General features: G+C 47.4%; 1 protein-coding gene across 1 annotated transcript in view; it reads left to right on the forward strand.

Moving 5' to 3' along the window:
- Positions 1 to 21,303, forward strand: part of stil (STIL centriolar assembly protein) — a 72,146-nt gene that overhangs the window by 31,448 nt on the left and 19,395 nt on the right. The window contains exons 7-11 of the mRNA XM_038794313.1: positions 958 to 1,044; positions 5,678 to 5,828; positions 10,691 to 10,800; positions 18,269 to 18,383; positions 19,246 to 20,316. Of these exons, the coding sequence (XP_038650241.1) occupies positions 958 to 1,044; positions 5,678 to 5,828; positions 10,691 to 10,800; positions 18,269 to 18,383; positions 19,246 to 20,316 (1,534 nt within the window). The remainder of the gene's footprint in view (positions 1 to 957; positions 1,045 to 5,677; positions 5,829 to 10,690; positions 10,801 to 18,268; positions 18,384 to 19,245; positions 20,317 to 21,303) is intronic.

Here is a 21,303-nt window from a genome sequence, read left to right on the forward strand (position 1 = left end):
CATTACTATCCGTTTCAGAGGAATAATAATAGTGTGTGCTAGCAATTTCACTATCATTACTATCTAAAATTTCGAGCCATTGACTACTAAAACAGGTTAGAATTTAATCTCTAGGAATACGCATGTATTTATCATTATTTGGTCTTGTGTGGCCTTGCAAGAGAAGTTGGACGATGGCAAGATAATTGAATCAAAGTGGGAAAGAAGGCCACCTGAACAAGGGGAGGAGGGGAAGGTCCATGCAGACTGCTTCTCCCCCTCCCCCCCCCCCCCCCCCCCCCCCCAAACAATAAAGAGTGAAAGCCCCAGCAGAAAGAAGTGGAGCCCAGGGCAGACGGCAACACTAATAGGGAAACTAAACTACCAACAAGGGAAGGGGGGAAACCTCATGTAAAAACCGTTTTAAATATGACACAAACTACCAGATACATATGATCTGTTACTCTGTTGAAAAACTTGAAAACACTAATAAAAATAGTTTTTTTTTAAATGTGGAAAAGGAGGCGAGTAGGAAGAGGTTGAAGTGCTCATCTAAATGCTTCTTAAATGTTGTAATGAGGAGGAATTTCTTCTCTGAGGGTCATTAGTGTTTAGAATTCGAGCGAACAGTCGAACCTGGCTAATTGAATGTATTTAAGGCTGGGTTGGACAGATTTTTGATCGACAAGGGGATTGAGTGTTAGAGGAGCCAGGCAAGGCACTATGATAAGGTCGCAATTAGATCAGCCTAAATCTTATTTGATGACCGAGCAGCTTGAGGGACCAAAAGGCCTACTGCTCCCATTTCTTATATTCTCCTGTTATGTTACATGACCTTATTGAACAACATTGAAAAGTATGTTCGCAATGGCACTACAAGTTGGCATGTTTAAAATGCAACATTTTAAATATATCATACAGTTATTATATATTTAAGTCTTTCTTTTGTAACTTTATTCCACAATTTTGGTATTCCAGGTGGTTGAGTGGTGCAACCCATGTACATAGCCCACAAGTCTGGGCCTGCTGCTTGCGGTATCTATTCAGCTCTTCAATTCAAGAGAGGTGCGATTGAGTTTTTTTTTTAAAGGGAGCATTACTTTATCATGAAATCATAGAATTCACGGTGTAGAAGGGAGCCATTTGGCCCATCAAGTCTACACCAGCCCTTGGAAAGAGCACTCTACTTAATCCCATGCCTCCACCCTACCCCAGTAACCCCACCTAACCTTCTGGGTACTTGGGGGCAATTTAGCAGGGGCAACTTAGCATGGCCAATCCACCTAACCTGCACATCTTTGCACTATGGGAGGAAGCCGGAGCACCCGGAGGAAATCCATGCAGACACTGGGAGAACGTGGAAACTCCACACAGACAAATCACCCGGGGCCGGAATTGAACCCGGGACTCTGGAGCTGTGAGGCAGCAGTGCTTACCACTGTGCCACCCTAATAATAGAAGTACATTTTCAAACTTTGATTCCATAATATATCTTGTTACTAAGTTAAATACGCATGCTCTCCGTTCTTCTGTTGTTGAAATGTGTATTAAGTACACTCCAGCTAATTACTGCTCAAGTTAAATATGCCCAACGTCTGGCTTGAATTCCATGCTAAACTTCTCTTTTTGAACCTTTAGCTTTTTCTTCCGAAAAGAACTTGATTTGAACTTCAAATATCAAGTGTGCTGTTGTGGAGCTTTTGCAGAATTAATATCAGCAAAATTTTTCTTTAAATATTTTATTCAGGCATTTTTATAAAAAACAAACATAAGTAAAATTATACTACGTTATAAATAATCAACACCCACTCTTTCCTTCCTCCCCCCCCCCCCTCCCTCCCTCTGCTGACACCTCAATCCTCCTTAAATAAGTCAATGAATGGTTTCCACATCCATAGAACATACAGTGCAGAAGGAGGCCATTCGGCCCATCATGTCTGCACCGACCCACTTAAGCCCTCACTTCCACCCTATCCCCGTAACCCAAAAACCCCTCCTAACCTTTTTGGTCACTAAGGGCAATTTAGCATGGCCAATCCACCTAACCTGCACATCTTTGGACTGTGGGAGGAAACCGGAGCATCCGGAGGAAACCTACGTAGACACTGGGAGAACGTGCAGACTCCGCACAGACAGTGACCCAGCAGGGGAATCGAATCTGGGACCCTGGCGCTGTGAAGCCACAGTGCTATTTACTTGTGCTACCGTGCAAACCCATCAACTGACCCTCTGAGTGAACTTGATCTTCTCTAGACTCAGGAATTCTGCCAGGTCGCTCGCCCATACACCCGCTTTCAGTGGCTTTGAGTCCCTCCATCCAGGCAAAACCCGTCTCCGAGCTATCAGGAAGGCAAAGGTCAACTTAGCACTATTTCTCATCAGTTCTCGGCAGCAAATCATTAAAATTTGTTTTAATTGCAAGAAATGATTGATTATTAGGGAAATCTAATGTTAGAACAAAAACTAAAAGTAAAACATATAGCTGAACGGTCCTTGGCTACCTTTATGTTGGTACATGGATGATGTTAGCAAAAATCAATCCTAGAGTTGAGCTTGTGTATCGGCGAAAAGAAGAAAAACACCCTATTAACCGGTGCAAAAACCACCATGGATCCGCTCCCCCTATCTCCTTCGTAAACGCTGCCAGTACTTTTGCACATCCTGTGACGGGGTCAGTGACTTTGGCTTGGAACGGTTCACTTTTGGATTCAAAACCGTGTTCAGGTCCCCCACAAAGATCAACTAATGCGTGTCCATTCCTGAATAGCCGCCATCATCCTCTTCATAAAATCAACGTCATCCCAATTCTGGGCACAAAGGCTCGCCAAAACAATAGATTTCCCATCCAACATAATGCCCTGGTCCGAAACCACCACCTCCAACTGGAATCAAATTCTCTTATTTATCAAGACTGCCACCCCCTAGACTTAACTATCAAAGCCCAAATGAACACCTGACTTAGCCACTGTTTACAGAGCTTTACCTGGTCCTTCACTCGCAAGTCTCCTGCAACAGCACCACATTGGCCCTCAAACCCTTTATGTGCGCAAAAACTCTTGCCTAGTTCACCGGGCCTCCCAACCCTCGGACGTTCCATGTCACAAGCCGAATCGGGGGTCGCTCTCACCCCTTTTCCCCCAAAGTTCCATGCCCTGATGAAGCCCTCCGAAGATGCGCTTGGCCCCACTCATAAGGTGGTCCAACCTCTCACCTCCAGTCACCATCAACCAACCCTCCCCTCCCAGAAGCCCCCAACCTCTTCCTTCTGAAACTGCCCCATTTCCCTCTAACTACCTGACCCCACCCCACCAATCCTAACACCTAGGCACACCAACACCTGCCAGAACAGATTCAGCGCGCCACAGCCACTCCCCTACTTCGCTCCCGTTCACTACCAAACTGCAGCTTGCTGGCGAGGGCGCCCCTCCACTAAAATTCCCTCCCCCTCCTCCCCATTTCCAACCAATACAAGATCAAAACCTCGTCACACCCACCAACTCCCCTGTTGCGTCCAAATGCCCCACCAAAAGCAAAAACCCCCAACCTGTTTCGCCCCCAACAACTACATGCATTAAAAGACATTAAGGGCACTAGGGCACCAAAATGAAAGTACCCCGATGCAAAGCAACATAAAAGTTTATCATAACATTTGTCCACAACCAACCCCAAACTGCCAACAGCAATAAAGTCTCTCTTCCACCATGCTCAATCCAGACCCAGTCCTTCTGCCTTCACAAATGCCTCCACCTCCTTCGCTGTCAAGAAGAAAAGACCTCCTGAATTGTGCGTAATTCTTAGCTTCGCCAGTAGACCACTCCAAAGTGCACTCCACTCTTGTACAGTGCCACCTTTACCTTGTTAAAGGCTGCCCGCCTCCTCACTGAGTCCACCATGAGATCCTGATGTATCCAAAACCCAGCTCCTTTCCACCTTTCATCTTGAGCCTGCCAGACCCACCTCAGCACCTTCTTCTTTGCACACAATCACTGCCTTCGGTGGTTCATTTGCCCACGGTGTTGGCTGGAGCAACAGGTTGGCCCTATCCTACACCACAGACGGGAGACTTTGTCCTCTTTTTTTTTTTCCCCCCCATCAACGTCTTTAGCATCTCCGACACAAGCTCTTGTCAGCCTCAGGCCCTCCCCGCCCTCAGCAGCCCCACGATCCTTGCTGCAATCTGATCTCAAAGTCCTACACCTTGGCTCTCCAGGCCCTTATTTTTGCCCTTCACCTTGATCAGTTCAGCTTGTAGCGAGGCGAGCTGGTCACTGTGCCTCGACAATGCTCATCCAGCCCTTTCACCACTTAACCTGCTCCTGCACCACCTCTGCTATTCTTTCAAACATCTCCCTTATCGGGGCCAGCTGATCCTCTACAGAATGTTTGAGCGTTACCATCATCTCCCTCCCTTGCTTCAAGTGCTTATTAAACTGATGTTCAAATTCCACTGCCATCACCTCCGTCAGTGTATCGACCATTATAAAGGCGGCCCCACCCGGTGAACTTTACTTCGCCATCTTCCCTGCCAACAGACCTTTCACAGTTCTCTAGCCTGCCGGCAGACTACCACTCAAATCCTTCCTCCCAGCAGCCTTGCGTAGGCTCTTGGACACTCTTCACCAACTAAGCCTCACTGGGGACACATTTTCTTTTGACTTTTGCCCCCCAATGTGTACACAATGTGTAATCTCCTCTCTCATACAGTGACTGGAAGTCCTTGGTTGGTATTACTGATGGACCTTTCTCCCTATTTTCAAGGGCTAAAGAAGCTCTCCCTTTTCAAAGTAGTGAGAGCCCCATCATTGAACATCCTGGCAGTTACCATTTGAAGAAAAACTGAACTGAATTCAAATATATAGAACTGACTGACTGCAAGGCTGAAAGGTTAACATGGCTTGGTTAACTCCAGACACCTCAGCCTCCAGTATCTACAAAATCCAAGCCAAGCAAGTATGTGGATAAGTACACGGGCCTCACGGTAGCATGGTGGTTAGCATCAATGCTTCACAGCTCCAGGGTCCCAGGTTCGATTCCCGGCTGGGTCACTGTCTGTGTGGAGTCTGCACGTCCTCCCCGTGTGTGCGTGGGTTTCCTCCGGGTGCTCCGGTTTCCTCCCACAGTCCAAAGATGTGCGGGTTAGGTGGATTGGCCATGCTAAATTGCCCGTAGTGTAAGGTTAATGGGGGATTGTTGGGGTACGGGTTACGTGGGTTTAAGTAGGGTGATCATTGCTCGGCACAACATCGAGGGCCGAAGGGCCTGTTCTGTGCTGTACTGTTCTATGTTCTACAGCTGCAGTAACACTAGAGCAGTCCAGATGATTGTTGTTCCTGTTGCTGGATATCTTCTCCCTCCTCCACAGGCATGGTAGGCATTATGCTGCTACCATGCATTGCAGTATGCATTACCTGCAGGAAACACTGCAGCAATTGCTAATGTTAGTTTACTAACCACTTCCTTAACCCGCAACATTTAACATTGAGCAGGACGATGGTAACATTATATTGCCTTCCAGTTCCCTTCCAATTCACCCAGTGTCTTTACTTGGAAGTAAAGTACTAATTATCAATTTATGCTGCTCAACAGAGTGGATATGCTGTCTCATTAATTATGGCAAACTTAAGCATTGTAGCCTTTATTGTAAATACAGAAATTTGTTTTTATTTGAGGTAATCTCTGGCATTTTTGTTTTATTTAGAGTTTTCTCGACTGAGCAGAAAAGTTTTCTTCTAGTTCTGTATTCACTTACACATAGGCAACCCGAGTTCTATGAATGCCGTCCTTGCAGTGAGCACCAGAAGCTAGATTTCCAGCTGCTTACTAGTACAGAAGTCTTAAATATTTGTACGGTAAGTACATGGGTTTATTCAATATAAGCATTTCACCCTTTAAAGTTACTGTAAACATTTATGTCAGTTTGTTGCTATTAATTGTATCTGCCCATTGGATTTCCACCCATCATAAAGGCACCCGTCAGGAGTGCGGTGGAATACTCTTCACTTGCCTGCATGGGTGCAGCTCCAAAAACACAAGAAGTTCAACACTGTCCAGGACACAGCAGCCTGTTTGATCGGTATGCCACTCGCCACCTTAAACATTCATTCCCTCACCACTGGCGCAAAGTAGCAGCAGTGTATGACATATACAAGATGCACTGTAGCAACTCAACATACCTTCCAAACCCACAACCTCTACCACCTAGAAGGACATGGGTAGCAAATACATAACAATACAGACGGACGGTAGAGGGGATTGGAGGCGCAAGCCTCCGGTAAGGTTGGTAACGTGGAACGTCCGGGGACTGAATGGGCCGGTTAAAAGGTCATGGCTGTTTGCGAACCTCAGGGAGCTTGAAAGTGGGGGTGGTCTTTTTGCAGGAGACACACCTCTGTGTGAAGGACCACGTTAGGTTCAGGAAGGGGTGGGTTGGGCAGGTTGGCTAGGGTACGACTCGCAAGGGAGCTGGGGGGGTTATGGAGAGGATGGGTATGGTGGATCCATGGGGCTTTCAGAACTAGGGGGATGGAAGTATTCCTTTTCAAATGACTATAAGGTGTATTCGAGGATTGATTACTTTGTAGTGAGGCAGGAGATTATGGTTGGGGTGGAGGGGGCAGAGTATGCGTTGATAGTTATCTCGGACCATGCACCCCACTGGCTGGATATTCGGTTCAGTACGGGACGTGAGCAGAGGCCGGGGTGGAGGTTTGACTCGGGGTTGTTGGCGGATGGAGGTTTTTGTGATCAGGTGCGGTTGGCGATTAGGGATTATGTGGAGTTCAGTCAGAATGGGGAGGTGTTGGCGGGCATTTTTTGGGAAGTACTGAAGGTGGTCCGGGGAGAAATTATCCCATTTAAGGTTCGTGCAAACAAGGAGAGGAAGGCGGAACATGACCGTCTAGTGAGCGAGATAGTGGAGGTGGACAGGGAGTATTCGAGGGTGCCTACCGTGGAGGGATTGGCAAGGAGGAAAAAGTTGCAGGGGCCATTTGATAGGCTGACAACGGGGAGGGTGGTAGGCCAACTGCGTAGGGCAAGAGAGGTGCAATACGAGTATGGGGAGAAGACGAGCCGCATGCTGGCGCACCAGCTATGGAGGCATGCTGCGTCCAGGGAAATATTGAAGATTCGGGCTGGGAATGTGGTGTCAGAGCCAGGGAAGATAAATGAGGCATTTAGAGAGTATTACCAGGGACTTTATGAAGCAGCCCCAGGAGGAGAGGAGGGGGACATAGGGCGGTTTCTGGACGAGCTAGAATTTCCCCTGGTGGAGGAAGCAAAGAGGCAGGCGTGGAGGAGCCCCTGGGGCTGAGGGAGGTGCTGGATAGTATCAGGGGTATGAAGTCTGGGAAGGCCCCTGGGCTGGATGGGTACCCGGCAGAATTTTATACGGAATTTGCAGCGGACCTGGCACCACATCTGTTGGGGGTGTATAGTGAAGCACTGGAGAAGGGGGAGATGCCGGAGACGATAAAGCAGGAAGTAATCGCACTAATCCCCCAAAAAAAGGGAAGGACCAGTGGAATGTGGGTCGTTTAGACCCATATCGCTATTGAACACGGATGTGAAATTATTGGCTAAATTGTTGGCGGGGAGGATGGAGGATTGTGTCCCGGGGTGATTGCAGAAGATCAAACCGGCTTCGTGAAGGACAGGCAGCTCGCGAGAAATATAAGACGGCTGTTGAATGTGGTGATGAATCCGTCGAGAGCTCTGGTACCGGAGGTGGTGGTGTCCATGGACACGGAGAAAGCATTTGATCGGGTGGAGTGGAGGTACTCGTTCGAAGGTTTGGGCCGAGATTTGTGGCATGGGTGCGGTTGCTGTATGTGGCGCCAAGAGCGAGGGTGAGGACGAATGATATGACCTCACAAAGCTTTAACTTACACAGGGGTGCGAGGCAGGGGTGCCCACTGTCACCGCTGCTGTTTGCGCTGGCCATAGAGCCATTGGCGATGGCTCTCAGAGTGGCAGGGGATAATGAGGGGACAGAGGGAGCCGATGAACTCTTCCTGTATATTTCGGATCCATTGGTGAGTATGGGAAGGATTATGGGCCTGTTGGGGAGGCATGGAGGGTTCTCGGGATACAAGCTGAATGAAATGAAAATCGCTTATTGTCATGAGTAGGCTTCAATGACGTTACTGTGAAACGCCCCTAGTTGCCACATTCCGGCACCTGTCCGGGGAGGCTGGTACGAGAATCGAACCGTGCTGCTGGCCTGCTTGGTCTGCTTTAAAAGCCAGCGATTTAGCCCTGTGAGCTAAACCAGCCCCTGGAATGTAGGGAAAAGCGAGGTATTCCCGATGAATGAGCTGGGACAGCGGGCTAATTTAGGGAGGATGTCATTTACGGTAGCGAGGGTTAGGTTTAGGTACTTGGGGATTTGGGTAGCGAGGGAATGGACGTGGCTCCATAAGTGGAACTTAACTAAGCTGGTGGAGGAGGGCAGGGAGGATCTTAAGAGGTGGGATACACTGCACTTAATGTTGGCGGGGAGGGTCTAAATGGTGAAAATGAATATTCTGCCACAGTCCTTGTTTATCTTTCAGGCTCTCCCAATTGTTATACCAAAGGCCTTTTTTCAGAAAGTGGACACAATCATCTCTGACTTTGTATGGACGGAGAAGGTGCCATGGGTGGGGAGGACACTGCTACATGGGGGGGGGGGGGGGGGGGGGGGGGTTGGCGTTGCCAAACTTGCTTCATTATTATTGGGCGGCGAATGTGGACAAGTTGCGGCGGTGGTGGGAAGGAGAAGGGGTAGATTGGGTTAGGCTGGAGGAGGAATCTTGTAAGGGGTCTAGTTTGAGGGCTATGGTAACGGCAGCTTTGCCAATGGCTCAGAGTAGGTATACAGGGGGCCTAGTGGTGCAGTCCATGGTGAAGATATGGAATCAGCTGAGGAGGCAGTTTAGGGTGGAAAGGATGTCTGTGCTAACGCCGCTGAGCGAGAATCATGGGTTTGAGCGTTGGGGGGGGGGGGGGTGGATAGTGTATACAGGAGGTGGAGGGAAGTGAGGGATTTGTATTTGGAGGAAGGGTTTGTCAGTCTGGAGGAGCTAAGGGTGAGGGTGAAGCTGCCGAAGGGTAGTGGGTTCAGGTATCTACAGATTAGGGACTTTGCACGAAAGGTCTGGAAGGAGTTCCCTAGATTGCCGGGATACACCCTGCCGGAGTGACTGCTGCTTCCGGGTGTGGAAGGGGAGGGAAGAATTGGGGATATATATAAGTGGCTGGGGGAGCTGGGAGGCGAACGGGTGGTGAAGATCAAGGAGAAATGGAAAGCGGAGTTGGGAATGGAGATCAATTGGGGAGTATGGAGTGAGGCACTGCGAAGGGTAAACGGGGCCACCTCTTGTGCAAGGATGTGCCTGATACAGTTCAGGGTGGTGCACAGGGTGCATATGACTCGGGGAAGAATGAGTGGGTTCTCTCAGAGGGTAGCAGATGAGTGTGAGAGGTGTGGGCGGAGGCCAGCGAATCATGCGCGCATGTTGTGGTGCTGTGAAAAATTGGGAAGATTCTGGGCGAGTGTTTGCGGTCTTAGCCAGGATAGTGGAGGAGGGAGTGGACCCGGACCATTTGGTGGCGATATTTGGAGTTTCAGAGAAACCGGAGCTCATGGAGAGTAGGAAGGCCGATGTTATGGCCTTCGCCTCTCTGATTGCACATCAACAAATTTTGCTGGAGTGGCGGTCAGCATCGTCAGCAGGGGTAGCAGCTGGGTTACCTGTACGACTTCCTGCCGTTAGAGAAGGTAAAGTATCAGTTAAGGGGCTCAGCAGGGGAGTTTGAGAAAAGGTGATGGGGGATGTTTGTGACCATGTTTGAGGAGCTGTTCGTCGCCAGGGGTGGGGGGTGAAAAAGGATTAACATCTGTACAAACTGTATAGTTGATTGTTGGGGAAAATGTTTCCCGGGGTGTTTATTTGCTTTAACCTACTTTGATACAAGTTTGAATAAAATGCGTTTTAAAACAAAACACAACACTGCCACCTGCAAGTTCTGCCCCAAGCCGCACTCCCATCCTGACTTGGAACTACATTCTGGTTCCTTCACTGCTGTGGGATAAAAAAAGTTCATAACTGATTCAATCCCCCTTCCTAACCACTGACACAGGTGGTTCACACAACCTTTGACACCTTGTTTGTTGATCATGTTTCATATCAGGGGCTGGTTTAGCACAGGGCTAAAGAGCTGGCTTTTAAAACAGACCAAGACAGGCCAGCAGCACGTTTCAATCCCCGTACCAGCCTCCCCGAACAGGTACCGAAATGTGGCGATTAGTGGCTTTTCATAGTAACTTCAGTTGAAGCCTACTTGTGACAATAAGCGATTTTCATTTCATTTTTATTTTTCATTTCATATCTTCTGTGTTGTCAAGACTGCCCACTTATGATTTCCGTGACGCTGACAACCTTCACCCACACAAAACCACACCTTCAGCTGCCCGAGACTCCCCCTTCCACCAACTGTCTTCCTTTTAAAATCCACCTCGTCAACAAAACTTCAGTTACCCCATTTCATTCACCTTCTGACTTGAAACTTCTTTTTCAGCACATCTTGAGTGTCTTGGGAGTTTTTTTTTGTTAATGGTAATATGCTGCAATAGTTTGTTTTAATCGGATAATGGTGAATTATTAATGATAATTCTACCTGACCAGATTAACTCGTAATATTATGAGCAGTTGAACTTTTTTTTCCCCAGAGCACAGAGTCTTCATCAAAACAGCCAATTGAATTTGAACTAAGTGATGAAAATAAAAATCAAGAGAGTGAATTTTTTAAGGAGGTGGCTAGCAACCTTGTACGAACTTCGTAAGTATTAAGCAATTTAATACATCTTTGTACATTTCGGTGGCATTTAGGCTGTAGGTTGAAAGACTGTTTCTAATCGATTTATACATATTAACAGAAAATATCCTCCTTTGCAATGAATGCCTATTTATCGATCCAACTCTAAATTGCATGCCGTATTTAGGATTTTTTCAAAACCCTAATGCAGTGGGCGATATTCTCCGCTCCCGATAAATATCGGGATGGCCGTCGTGAAATCGGCCGAGGTTCACGACGGCCTCGGGGCCCCGCTTCCTGCACCTAATTCACCCCCACCCGGGGGGCGAGGAGCAGGCCCCCGTCGTTCCCGGCCGCGACTTTGTCGCGCCGGAAATGACGTGGAAACGGGGCTTTTCTGATGTCATCTGCGCATGCGCGGGTTGCCGGTTCCAACCCGCGCATGCGCGGATGACAGCAGCGCGCAGACGGCACGAACCCGCGCATGCGCGGTGCCGTCTTTCTCCACCGCCGCCCGGCAAGAGGTGGCGGCTTGATCTTGCCGGGCGGCGGAGGGGAATAAGTGCGTCCGTTTTGGACGCTGGCCCGACGATCGGTGGGCACCGATCGCAGGCCTGTCCCCTCCCGAGCACAGTCGCGGTGTTCCCGTACAAATCGGGCCCCTAGGTGCCCCAAACGGGCATCTGGCATCCGTTTCACGAATGCAGCGACCAGGTGTGGTTGCTGCCGTGGTGAAACAGACGTGAAGGGCCGGCCGCTCGGCCCATCGGGCTCGGAGAATCGCAGTTCGCCTTGAAAAACGGCGAGCGGCGATTTTTACGAGCGCGGGGGGGGGGGGGTAGAATCGCTGGGGGCGCCAGGGGTGCGTAAAAAATGTTGGGAGGCCCTCCCACGATTCTCCCACGCCACGTGGGGAGCAGAGAATTCCGCCCAGTATCTTTAGGTGGAAGTTGTGTTCTCTGTTAGGCGTTTGAGTTCGCCACATATGTAACTACTTGTTTCAGTAGTACCATTATCTCCCTTTAAAGGGTCTTATGGATGTTGACTCCCGCTAACCTTCATCTGACACAAAACGGGTGTTGGAGAATACATAATTGAAGCTCCCCTTTGGTATAGATGTATATGCGCAATGTCCAAAGGTGGACTGAAGCTGACGACATTCAGTTTGGTTTGTAATCTATTTTATTCAGGTCAAGTATCCCTTATGGACTACACTCCAGGGTTCTAAAAGAGATAGCTCAGGAGATTGTGGAGGCATTGGTGATGATCTTTCAGGAATCACTGAGGCAGGATGGGTCCCAGAGGACTGGAAAATGGCTAATGTAACACCACTGTTTTAGAAGGGAGGGAGGCAGAAGACGGGAAATTGTAGGCCAGTTAGCCTGACTTCGGTCGTAAAATTTTACAGTTCATTGTTAAAGCTGAGTGCATGATAAAATAGGAATGAGTCAGCATGGCTTCGTCAAGGGGAGGTCATGTCTGACAAATCTGTTAAGAGTTCTTTGAGGAAGTAACAAGGAAGTTAATCAAAGGAGAACCAGTGGACGAGATTTATTTAGATTTCCAGAAGGCAAGGTGCTGCACAGGAAATTGTTAAATAAGTTAAGAGCCCACGGTGTTAGGGGTAAGATCCTGGCATGGTTAGAGGATTGGCTCACTGGCAGAAGGCAGAGAGTGGGGATAAAGGGGTCTTTTTCAGGATGGCAGCCGGGGACTAGTGGTGTACCTCAGGGGTCGGTGCTGAGACCACTATTTTGACAAGACACACAAATGATCTGGAAGAAGGAACTGAAGGCACTGTTGCTAAGTTTGCAGATGATACAAAGATCTGTAGATGGGCAGGTAGTATTGAGGAAACAGGTGGGCTGCAGAAAGACTTGGACAGGTGAGGAGAATGGGCAAAGAAGTGGCAGATGGAATACAATGTGGAAAAGTGAGGTTATATCACTTTGAAAGGAGAACTGGGGGCATAGACTATTTTCTAAATGGGAAGATGCTTGGGAAATCAGAAGCACAATGGGACTTGGGAGTCCTTGTTCACGATTCTCTTAAGGTTAACGTACAGGTTCAGTTGAGTGTTAGGAAGGCAAATGCCATGTTCGCATTCATGTCGAGAGGGCTAGAATACAAGACCAGGGATGTACTTCTGAAGCTATATACGGCTCTGGTCAGAACCTATTTGGAGTTTTGTGAGCAGTTTTGGGCCCCGTAACTAAGGACGGATGTGCTGGCCTTGGGGAGGCTCTAGAGAAGATTCACAAGAATGATCCCTGGAATGAAGAGTTTGTTGTATGAAGAACGGTTGAGGACTCTGGGTCTGTACTCGTTGGAGTTTAGAAGGATATGGGGGGATCTTACTGAAACTTGCAGTATACTGCGTGGCCTGGATAGAGTGGATGTGGAGGGGATGTTTCCACTTGTAGGAAAATCTAGAAGCAGAGAACACCGTTTCAGATTAAAGTGACGATCCTTTAAAACAGAGATGAGGGGGAATTTCTTCAACCAGAGGGTGGTGAATCTGTGGAACTCTTTGCGGCAGCAGTCTGTGGAGGCCAATTCACTGAGTGTCTTTAAGACAGAGATAGGTTCTTGATTAATAAGGGGATCAGAGGTTATTAGGAGAAGGCAGGAGAATGGGGGGTGAGAAAAATATCAGCCATGATTGAATGGCAGAGCAGACTCAGTGGGCCGAGTGGCCTAATTCTGCTCCTATGTCTTATGGTCTTATCCGTAAAACCGAACACATCCAAAAACACACATTTTTTTAACCTCATCAACTTTTAGCACAAGAAGCTTAGTTGTTTGTCTGCACTGTTTACTTTGCAATTTTTGTGGTCAACATACCAAAAATAATTACCATGTGTTTATTAATCAGTGAAGTATCTTACTTTGCTAGCCATTTGATTTGCTTCAGACTATAGCTAGCCTAGGCTTGGGCTATTCTAATGTACATTTATATGCGGTACCTGAAAACAGAAATTATCTGAAATGCAATTAGCCCTGACCGTTTCAGGTGAAGAATAATCTTTATGTAGTAAAAAAAATGCGTTAAATATTTGGCATAACTTCCTATCTGTGACCTTTTAAATACTTTTTTAATATCGTTCTTGGACTTGGACGTCGCCAACAAGGCCAATATTTCTTATTCTTCCCCAGTTGCTCTCCAGTAGGTAGTAGCAAGCTGCCTTTGTGAACTGTAGTTTGTACAATCCGTATAGCAAAGGTTCTCCCACAGTTGTTTGGTAGGGCATTACAGGAATTTTGACGTAGTAACTACGAAGGAACACCAACTATACGTCCAAGTTGGGATGGTGTACAACTTGGAGATTATGGTGTTCCCATTATGTCTGCTCTCCTTGTCCCTCAGGATAGTACAGGTCGAGTTTGTGTGGTTCTTTGGAAGAAGCCTCAGCAAGTTGCTGTAGTACGCCCTGGTTGTAACAATAATGGATGTTTAAGCTATGTTTAAGGAGGGTGATTCTCCCAAATGGAGCCTAATGTTCGCGCCGTCGTGAACCGGGCCCGGGTACGACCGATTCTGTCCCCCACAGGGGGCCAGCACGGCGCTGGAACGATTCATGACGCTCCAGCCTCCCGCGCATGCGCAATTGGGCTGTGCCAACATGCGCAGGGGACTACTTCCGCGCGCCAGCCCGACTCAACATGGCGTCGGTGTTCAGGGGCCGGCCGCGCAAGAAAGTAGGCCGGGGGGGGGGGGGTGGCCGGCCCACTTATTGGTGGGCCCCGATCGCAGGCCAGACCCCATCAGAGGGCCACCCCCCAGCTGCTCCCCCAGACCGTTCACGCAGAGTTCGTGCCGGCAGCGACCAGGGGTGAACGGCACCGGCGAGACTGTCGTATCCGCGCGGCCGCTCGGAGAATCGGCGGACCCGCCGATTCCAGCGGCCGGCACTGCGCTGGCGCAAATAGTGCCGATTCTCCACACCTCGGAGAATCGCGCGTCATGGCGCGGTTGCGGCGATTCTCCGGCCCGGCATGGGGCTCAGAGAATCGCCCCCAGGATACCTGATCAAGTGGATCACTTTGTGTAGTATGGTTGAGCTTCTGGAGTGGTTCTGGTCAGGAGGCTTTGGAGAGTCTGCTGGTGAGCCATTCGCCTCAGGCCATACCTGGGCAATTTTCCACATGTAGTAGAGCTATAACATTGACATTTACCTGAAACAGCTTGGCTAAATGGGCAGTTCATTCTACAGACCTTCAGCACTACTGTGGGATTTTTGTTGTTCCCCAGACCCTTTCCTGTGTCCAGTATATGCAGCTGTTTTACGATGTGGAATGAATTTAATTGGCTGAAGGCTTGCGTCTATGAGGATGATCTCTGGAGGAGACTGGGAGGATCACTTCTTTCGCTTTGGACCCTTGCTTAACTTAATATGGTGTTGGAACCTCGGCTATTTATTTTCTCTTTTTCATTCTTTCATGGGATGTGGGCATGTCCAGCATTTGTTGCTGATCCTTAATTGTCCTTGAGATAGGGCAGCACGGTGGCCTAGTGGTTAGCACAACCGCCTCACGGCGCTGAGGTCCCAGGTTCAATCCCGGCTCTGGGTCACTGTCCGTGTGGAGTTTGCACATTCTCCCCGTGTCTGCGTGGGTTTCGCCCCCACTACCCAAAAATGTGCAGAGTAGGTGGATTGGCCACGCTAAATTGCCCCTTAATTGGAAAAAATAATTGGCTAATCTAAATTTATTTTTAAAAAAATTGTCCTTGAGACGACTGACTTGTTCAGCAACTTCACAGAGCAGTTAAGAGTCAACCATGTTACCGTGAGTCTGAACTCTCACCTGTTCTAGGGTGTCCAAAAAGGGGAAGTCTACCCTGCTAATCCCCTTTAGCATCTTGTGTATATCTCAATTAGATCTTCTTATTACCTGCTGCACCTGTATACTAACCTTCTGAGATTCATGCACGAGGACCCAGATCACTCTGCACGGAAGCATTTTGAAGTTTCTCTCCATTTATATAATAAGTTGCCTTTATATGCCTCCGACCGAAATGGATAATCTCTCACTTATCCAGGTTAAATTCTATCTGCTAAATTTTGGCCCACTCGCCAAACCTATCCATATCCATTTGTAAAATTTCTTGGCCTGGATTCTCCAATTTTGAGGCTATGTCCGGAGGATGTGTCTGGTTTTACAACAAAAAGGTTTGTGCCGGTCCCTCACCGATCCTCCGACGCACAGCCTTCCCGATATAAACGCATGGGGAATTGCCTGGTCCATGGCCGCGCATGCGCACGGCGACGACCTGCAGCAGTCGCGCCGGACAACATGGCGCCAGCTGCACGCGGACCCGACCTGCCAGATAGTGTCCACCTCTCCGAAGCCCTCCAGCCAGCAGCACGGCTCCCGCCCGAATGTGGTGGCGCTGGACACAGTCCACAGCTGCCACACCGGGTTCATGAAAACTGAGAGCACATCTGCCCCGCGCAGTCAGGAACTCGGCCCATAGGGGCGGAGCATCGGGGAGGGCCTTCAGGTAACGTCCGGAGGCCGTCCCAACGACATGCGGGCGTACTCCTCGATGATGACATTTTGGAGGGGGCAGAGCATCCGAAAACGTTAATCGCCCCCAATTCAGTCGTAAACATTGATTCTCTGCCGATCGCCAATTACGATATTGGCGGCGGGCAACGGCGAGTCCTTCATTGCAACTTGCTTTCCCACCTCTCCACCGATTTTAATGTCGTTTCCAAATTTGGCTATAGTACTTTCTGTCCTTGCATCCAAGTCATTGATATAAATTGTAAATAGTTAGGGCTCCAGGAGCGAATCCTGTAGCACACTGCTAGTTACAGCCTGCCAACCACAAAAAGACCAAGTTATCCCCACTCTCTGCTTGCTTTTTGTTAGCCAATCCTCTATCCTAGCTATGTTAACCCATATCCCATGGGATCTCACCTTGTAAGTTAACCTTTTGTGCGGCATCTTTTCAAATAGCTTCTGGAAGTCCAGATTTACTACATCTCCAGGACCACCATTATCTACTTTGCTTGTTACATATTCAAAGAACTCTAGAAAATTACACAATTTACTCTTCGTAAAACCACACTGACTCTGGTGGATTGTGTTTTGATTTGACAAATGCCATGTTACTACTTCCTTAATAAGAGATACCAACCACTTCCTAACGACTGATGTTAAATTAACTGGTTCCTACCTACTGACTTTTTCCCTTTCTGAACAGGAGTGTTAGAGCAACCTTTTTTCTTTTTTAGAATATTATAACCAATGCCTCCACTATCTTTGCTGCCACTTTCTTTAGGACCCTAGGATGTAGGCCACGAGGCTCAGGGGATTTGTCTGCCTTTAATCCCAGTAGTTTGCACTGCAGTTCTTCCCTGGTGATAGTGATTGTTTTAAATTCGCCCATTTCAACAACCTCTGCATTACTTGTTACTATTGGGATGGTTCTAGTGTCCTCCACTGTAAAAACCAAAACAAAATATTGATTTAGTGATTCTGCCATTTTGTGTTCCCCATTATTAACTCCTCTGTCTTGTTCTCTGAGGGATCAACATTGACTTCAGTTACTCTCTTCCTTTTTGTATGTTTAGCTCAATTGGCTGTACAGCTGGTTAGCGATGCAGCTGAGATCAATCATGTGGGTTCAATTGCCGTACTGGCTGAGGTTATTCATGAAGGCCTGCCTTCTCAACCTTGCCTCTCGCCTGAGGTGTGGTGACCCTCAGGCTAAGTCACCACTAGTCAGCTCTCCCCGGTCCCTGAACCGGAGGTAATTGTTTCCCTAGATACCAAAAAGTAATTTAATATGGTGGAGAGGGAATATCTGTTTAAGATTCTTGGGAGGTTTGGATTTGGCCTGGATTCGACAACTCTAATGGGCCCCCACTGCTGGTGTTCGTGCGAATAAGGCCCGGTGGCACAGTGGTTGGCACTGCTGCCTCACTGCACCAGGGAACCAGTTCAATTCTGACCTCTGGTTACTGTCTGTGTGGAATTTTCATATTCCCCCCGTATCTGCGAGGGTTTCGTCTGGGTCCTCTGGTTTCCTCCCGCAGTTCAAAGATGTGCAGGCTAGATATTCCCTCTCCCCACTCCCTTGAGTATCTCCTGCAGGTCTGCCTCACCGCTCCTCCTGAAGGTCAATGCTATAGGCCACGTATAGGCTGCATTTATCCACTCCCCACTCCGCGAGTATCTCCTGCAGGCTTGCCTCTCCGCTCCTCCTGAAGGTGAATGATGTGGGCTGTGCTCCTCGGGCTGTATTTATCCCCCCCCCAACTCCTCCAGGTCCGCCTTTTCGCTCCTCTTCCTGAAAGTAAGATTTGAGCAAAACATTTTATTAGCTGGATTTTTTAAAGTTCAATTGGAAGCAGTATGGCAAGTTGGGAGTTTTGGGGCTGAGATTATTGCAAATCTCTGTTGCTTTAAGTCTGTGTACCAGTTCGAGATTTTCCACATTTATAAATAAACCTGATTACAATTTTAAACATTTATTTTGCAGCCTTCGGTGTGAGTTAGCTTCGAACAAGATACCTATTGGTGACAATGACTCTGGTGTGGAGGAAGAGGACCTATCTCCACGACCAACACCAAGTCCACATCCTGTTGGCCAAAAGGTTATTAATTACTATACGTTTAATACTCTTGATGTGTATTTAAAAAGATAATTACATGGGACATTTTCAGCACTAGTATTTGGACTAGAATGTGATAGTATTGGTTAGTCTAGGTTTAAAAAGTACGAAATATAAAGAGAAGCATGAGAAAAGGCTGAAATATTACTCATTCCAGTCAGTAGCACAACATTGCACATTGTTCATCCACCCTGTAACTGTCTCCTGAAATGTGTAAAACAAGCTTGTGACTAATAGAGGAATGGTGCTGGGAAAACCCCACATTTTGAGCCTCAAAGACAGAACAAGCAAACTCCAGGTCTTAACTTTTAACAAAATTTACTAGCTATGTCCCCTGTTAATAGAACGATTTTCTTCTCTTGGAATCTTGTTCCTTTTAAAGGACTGTAGCAATTTATTCTTGCCATAAGATGGCTGTGGTCCTGTAAATGTTAAATAACCCTCTTGTGGCCAGCCCTTCAGCCTATTTTCATCTTCAACCATTTAGGTGTACAACCCAAGAATATAAATATGCACTTGAGGCAGAGGTGCAGAGGAAAGATTTTGAGGCATATTTTCAGCATGTGCTGGAAATTTGACCATATTCCAATTGTATGCATCAGAATTGGTGTTTTTTTAAAAAATCCCTAGCACTAAGTGCAATGCAAAGTAGACCATTGGTTGAGCCACATGGCTTAAAATGAACTGTGATTTTTAAATGGTACTATATTATAGGGGCTTAGCATGTTCTATGTATGTAATGGTCAAACTGTATGACTCTCATGTCCATCTTAGAAGTTGCTATCTGCCTTAACTTCCAGGGTGTATATTAAAATTATTACAATCTCTCTTTCTGTTAAATTAGTTTCCAAGAATCTATCCTTCTGTACCTGAGCTATCACTTGTATTTGATGGAAGTTTTATCGAGTCAAAATTTACAGCGACAAGACCTCAACAAAATAAGCCGCAACAGACAACAAAAACATGTGGAGAATCTGGAATTTTTAACTCAATCAAGGAATCTTCTGAAAATGGGCAGCAGAGAGTGACATCTCAAGTTATACTTCCTCCTTCAAAGCAAAATCTGACTCTTTCACATGGATCAGCAGCATCTGTCAAGGCTTGGAAAGAAAGACCAGCAAAGCAACATCAGAAAGGTGGCCATTTTGTCAGGAAGAGTTCTGGATCATCATCATCATCCTGTTCTACGCCACCAAGTGGACCTTCACCTGACACTTCTATAGACCAACCTAAGTTGGTTATGTCCACTGACACAGCCGATTCAATAAAAAAGACTGGTTTGAGTAAAGGAGGGGTTTCTCCTCGAGGCTGGCAATCCATGTCCAATGTCAGACAATCACAAGGGACATCTCCCAACAAATGCATTCAACAGTCATTACAACACACTCCTAATGTTACATCTCCTTCTCCTGAAATGCAGCTTTTAGGGTTTCCGCCATATTTTCATACACCGTATCCAACTAGTTACTGCAATTGCTGCCAGCATCATGGACCCTGCTGTGGGCCTTCTATAAATGCTAATTGGCAAGGAAATATCCCAACGTATGGCTCCAAAGGGGTCCACTCACCTAATTGTCATGACTGTAGCCCTGTGCCATGCCAACAAACTCCAACTTATTTACCAAATTCTCACTGTAGTACTTTGTGCATGAATAACAGTCCAATAAACAAGGGTTTACCTGGACCAGTAGGAAGCACTTCACCTCCAAACAGCAGCTTGATGAAATCATCTGGAGGCTCCCATATATCGCTGCCAAACCAGTGTAAAATGTGCACAGTTCCCTCTGCGTGTTTACACTTCCCCATGGGAAGACTGGACCATGACCGAGAAGGAAATGGAACAATGGGATTGCCCGTTGATGCTTACAAAATTCTAGTGGAACAGGATAGACAACTGAAGCTCCTTCAGGCTCAGGTAAGGAGTTGACGATAGTTTCTTTTTCATTCTGTCGTATTCTCCCTTTATTCCCTGCCCATAAGGGAAATAACCAGAACATCTACAATTGCCTTGGATGTCATATTTTCGTGTGTTGTTCATTGGCAATGGTAACAGCTTGTATTTAAATTGAACCATTAATGTAATAAAATACCCCAAGCGCTTATGGGGAGATCAGAAAACATGGTATGGCATCAAGCCATGTAAGCTTTGTCAAGAAAAAGGCTTTAAAGAGCATCTTCAGTGAAAAAGCAAGATAAAAAGATGGAGCGGCACAGGGTGGATATTCCAGAGCTTAGAGCCTATGTCAGCTGAAGATGGAGCCATCGATGGTGGCGCCTTTAAAATTGGAGCTGCTCAAGAGGCCAGAATTAGGGCAGCTAATTCTTAGGGTTGTGGAGCTGGAAAATTCCTCTTGGACAGCCCCTTAAGATCGAGGGTGTCTTGCTTCCACTCCAGGTTTGATTAATTCTGATTTGGCTGATGAGTCCTGTGAGCAATCCGCAGACTCCTGTTGAGCAGGTGCTGATTGACTGGTTGGGCAGCTGAGTTGTTTGGAAGTTTGTGAGGTCTCTGCTGCCCTAATTTCGCCTCTGCATACTGCTGACAACTTCTCTGTCTAGTGCCTTCCAGAATAAACCTCCATTTTAGTCGGTCATGAGCCAAGGACTGTGCATAGTGGGGCTTTTTGATCTTTGGAAGGATGCTTTTGAGGATGTCTAAATTGTTGCCATTGCCCTCCTGGAGTCTCGTGCTGAGTTCTGAATAGACCAGTTGTTTTAAGGAATCTGGCGTCCGGCATATGGACGACATGACCTGCCAAGTGGAGGTGATTTTGAGAGATTAGTGCCTCGATGCTCGGCAAGTTACCTTGGCATAAAATGCTACTGTTGGACCACCTTTCTTGCCACTGGTTTTGGAGGATTTTACAAAAACACTGCAGATGGTGCTACTTCTGTGCTTTGA

Source organism: Scyliorhinus canicula, chromosome 4, assembly GCF_902713615.1.
Source record: "Scyliorhinus canicula chromosome 4, sScyCan1.1, whole genome shotgun sequence".
Lineage (NCBI taxonomy): Eukaryota > Metazoa > Chordata > Chondrichthyes > Carcharhiniformes > Scyliorhinidae > Scyliorhinus > Scyliorhinus canicula.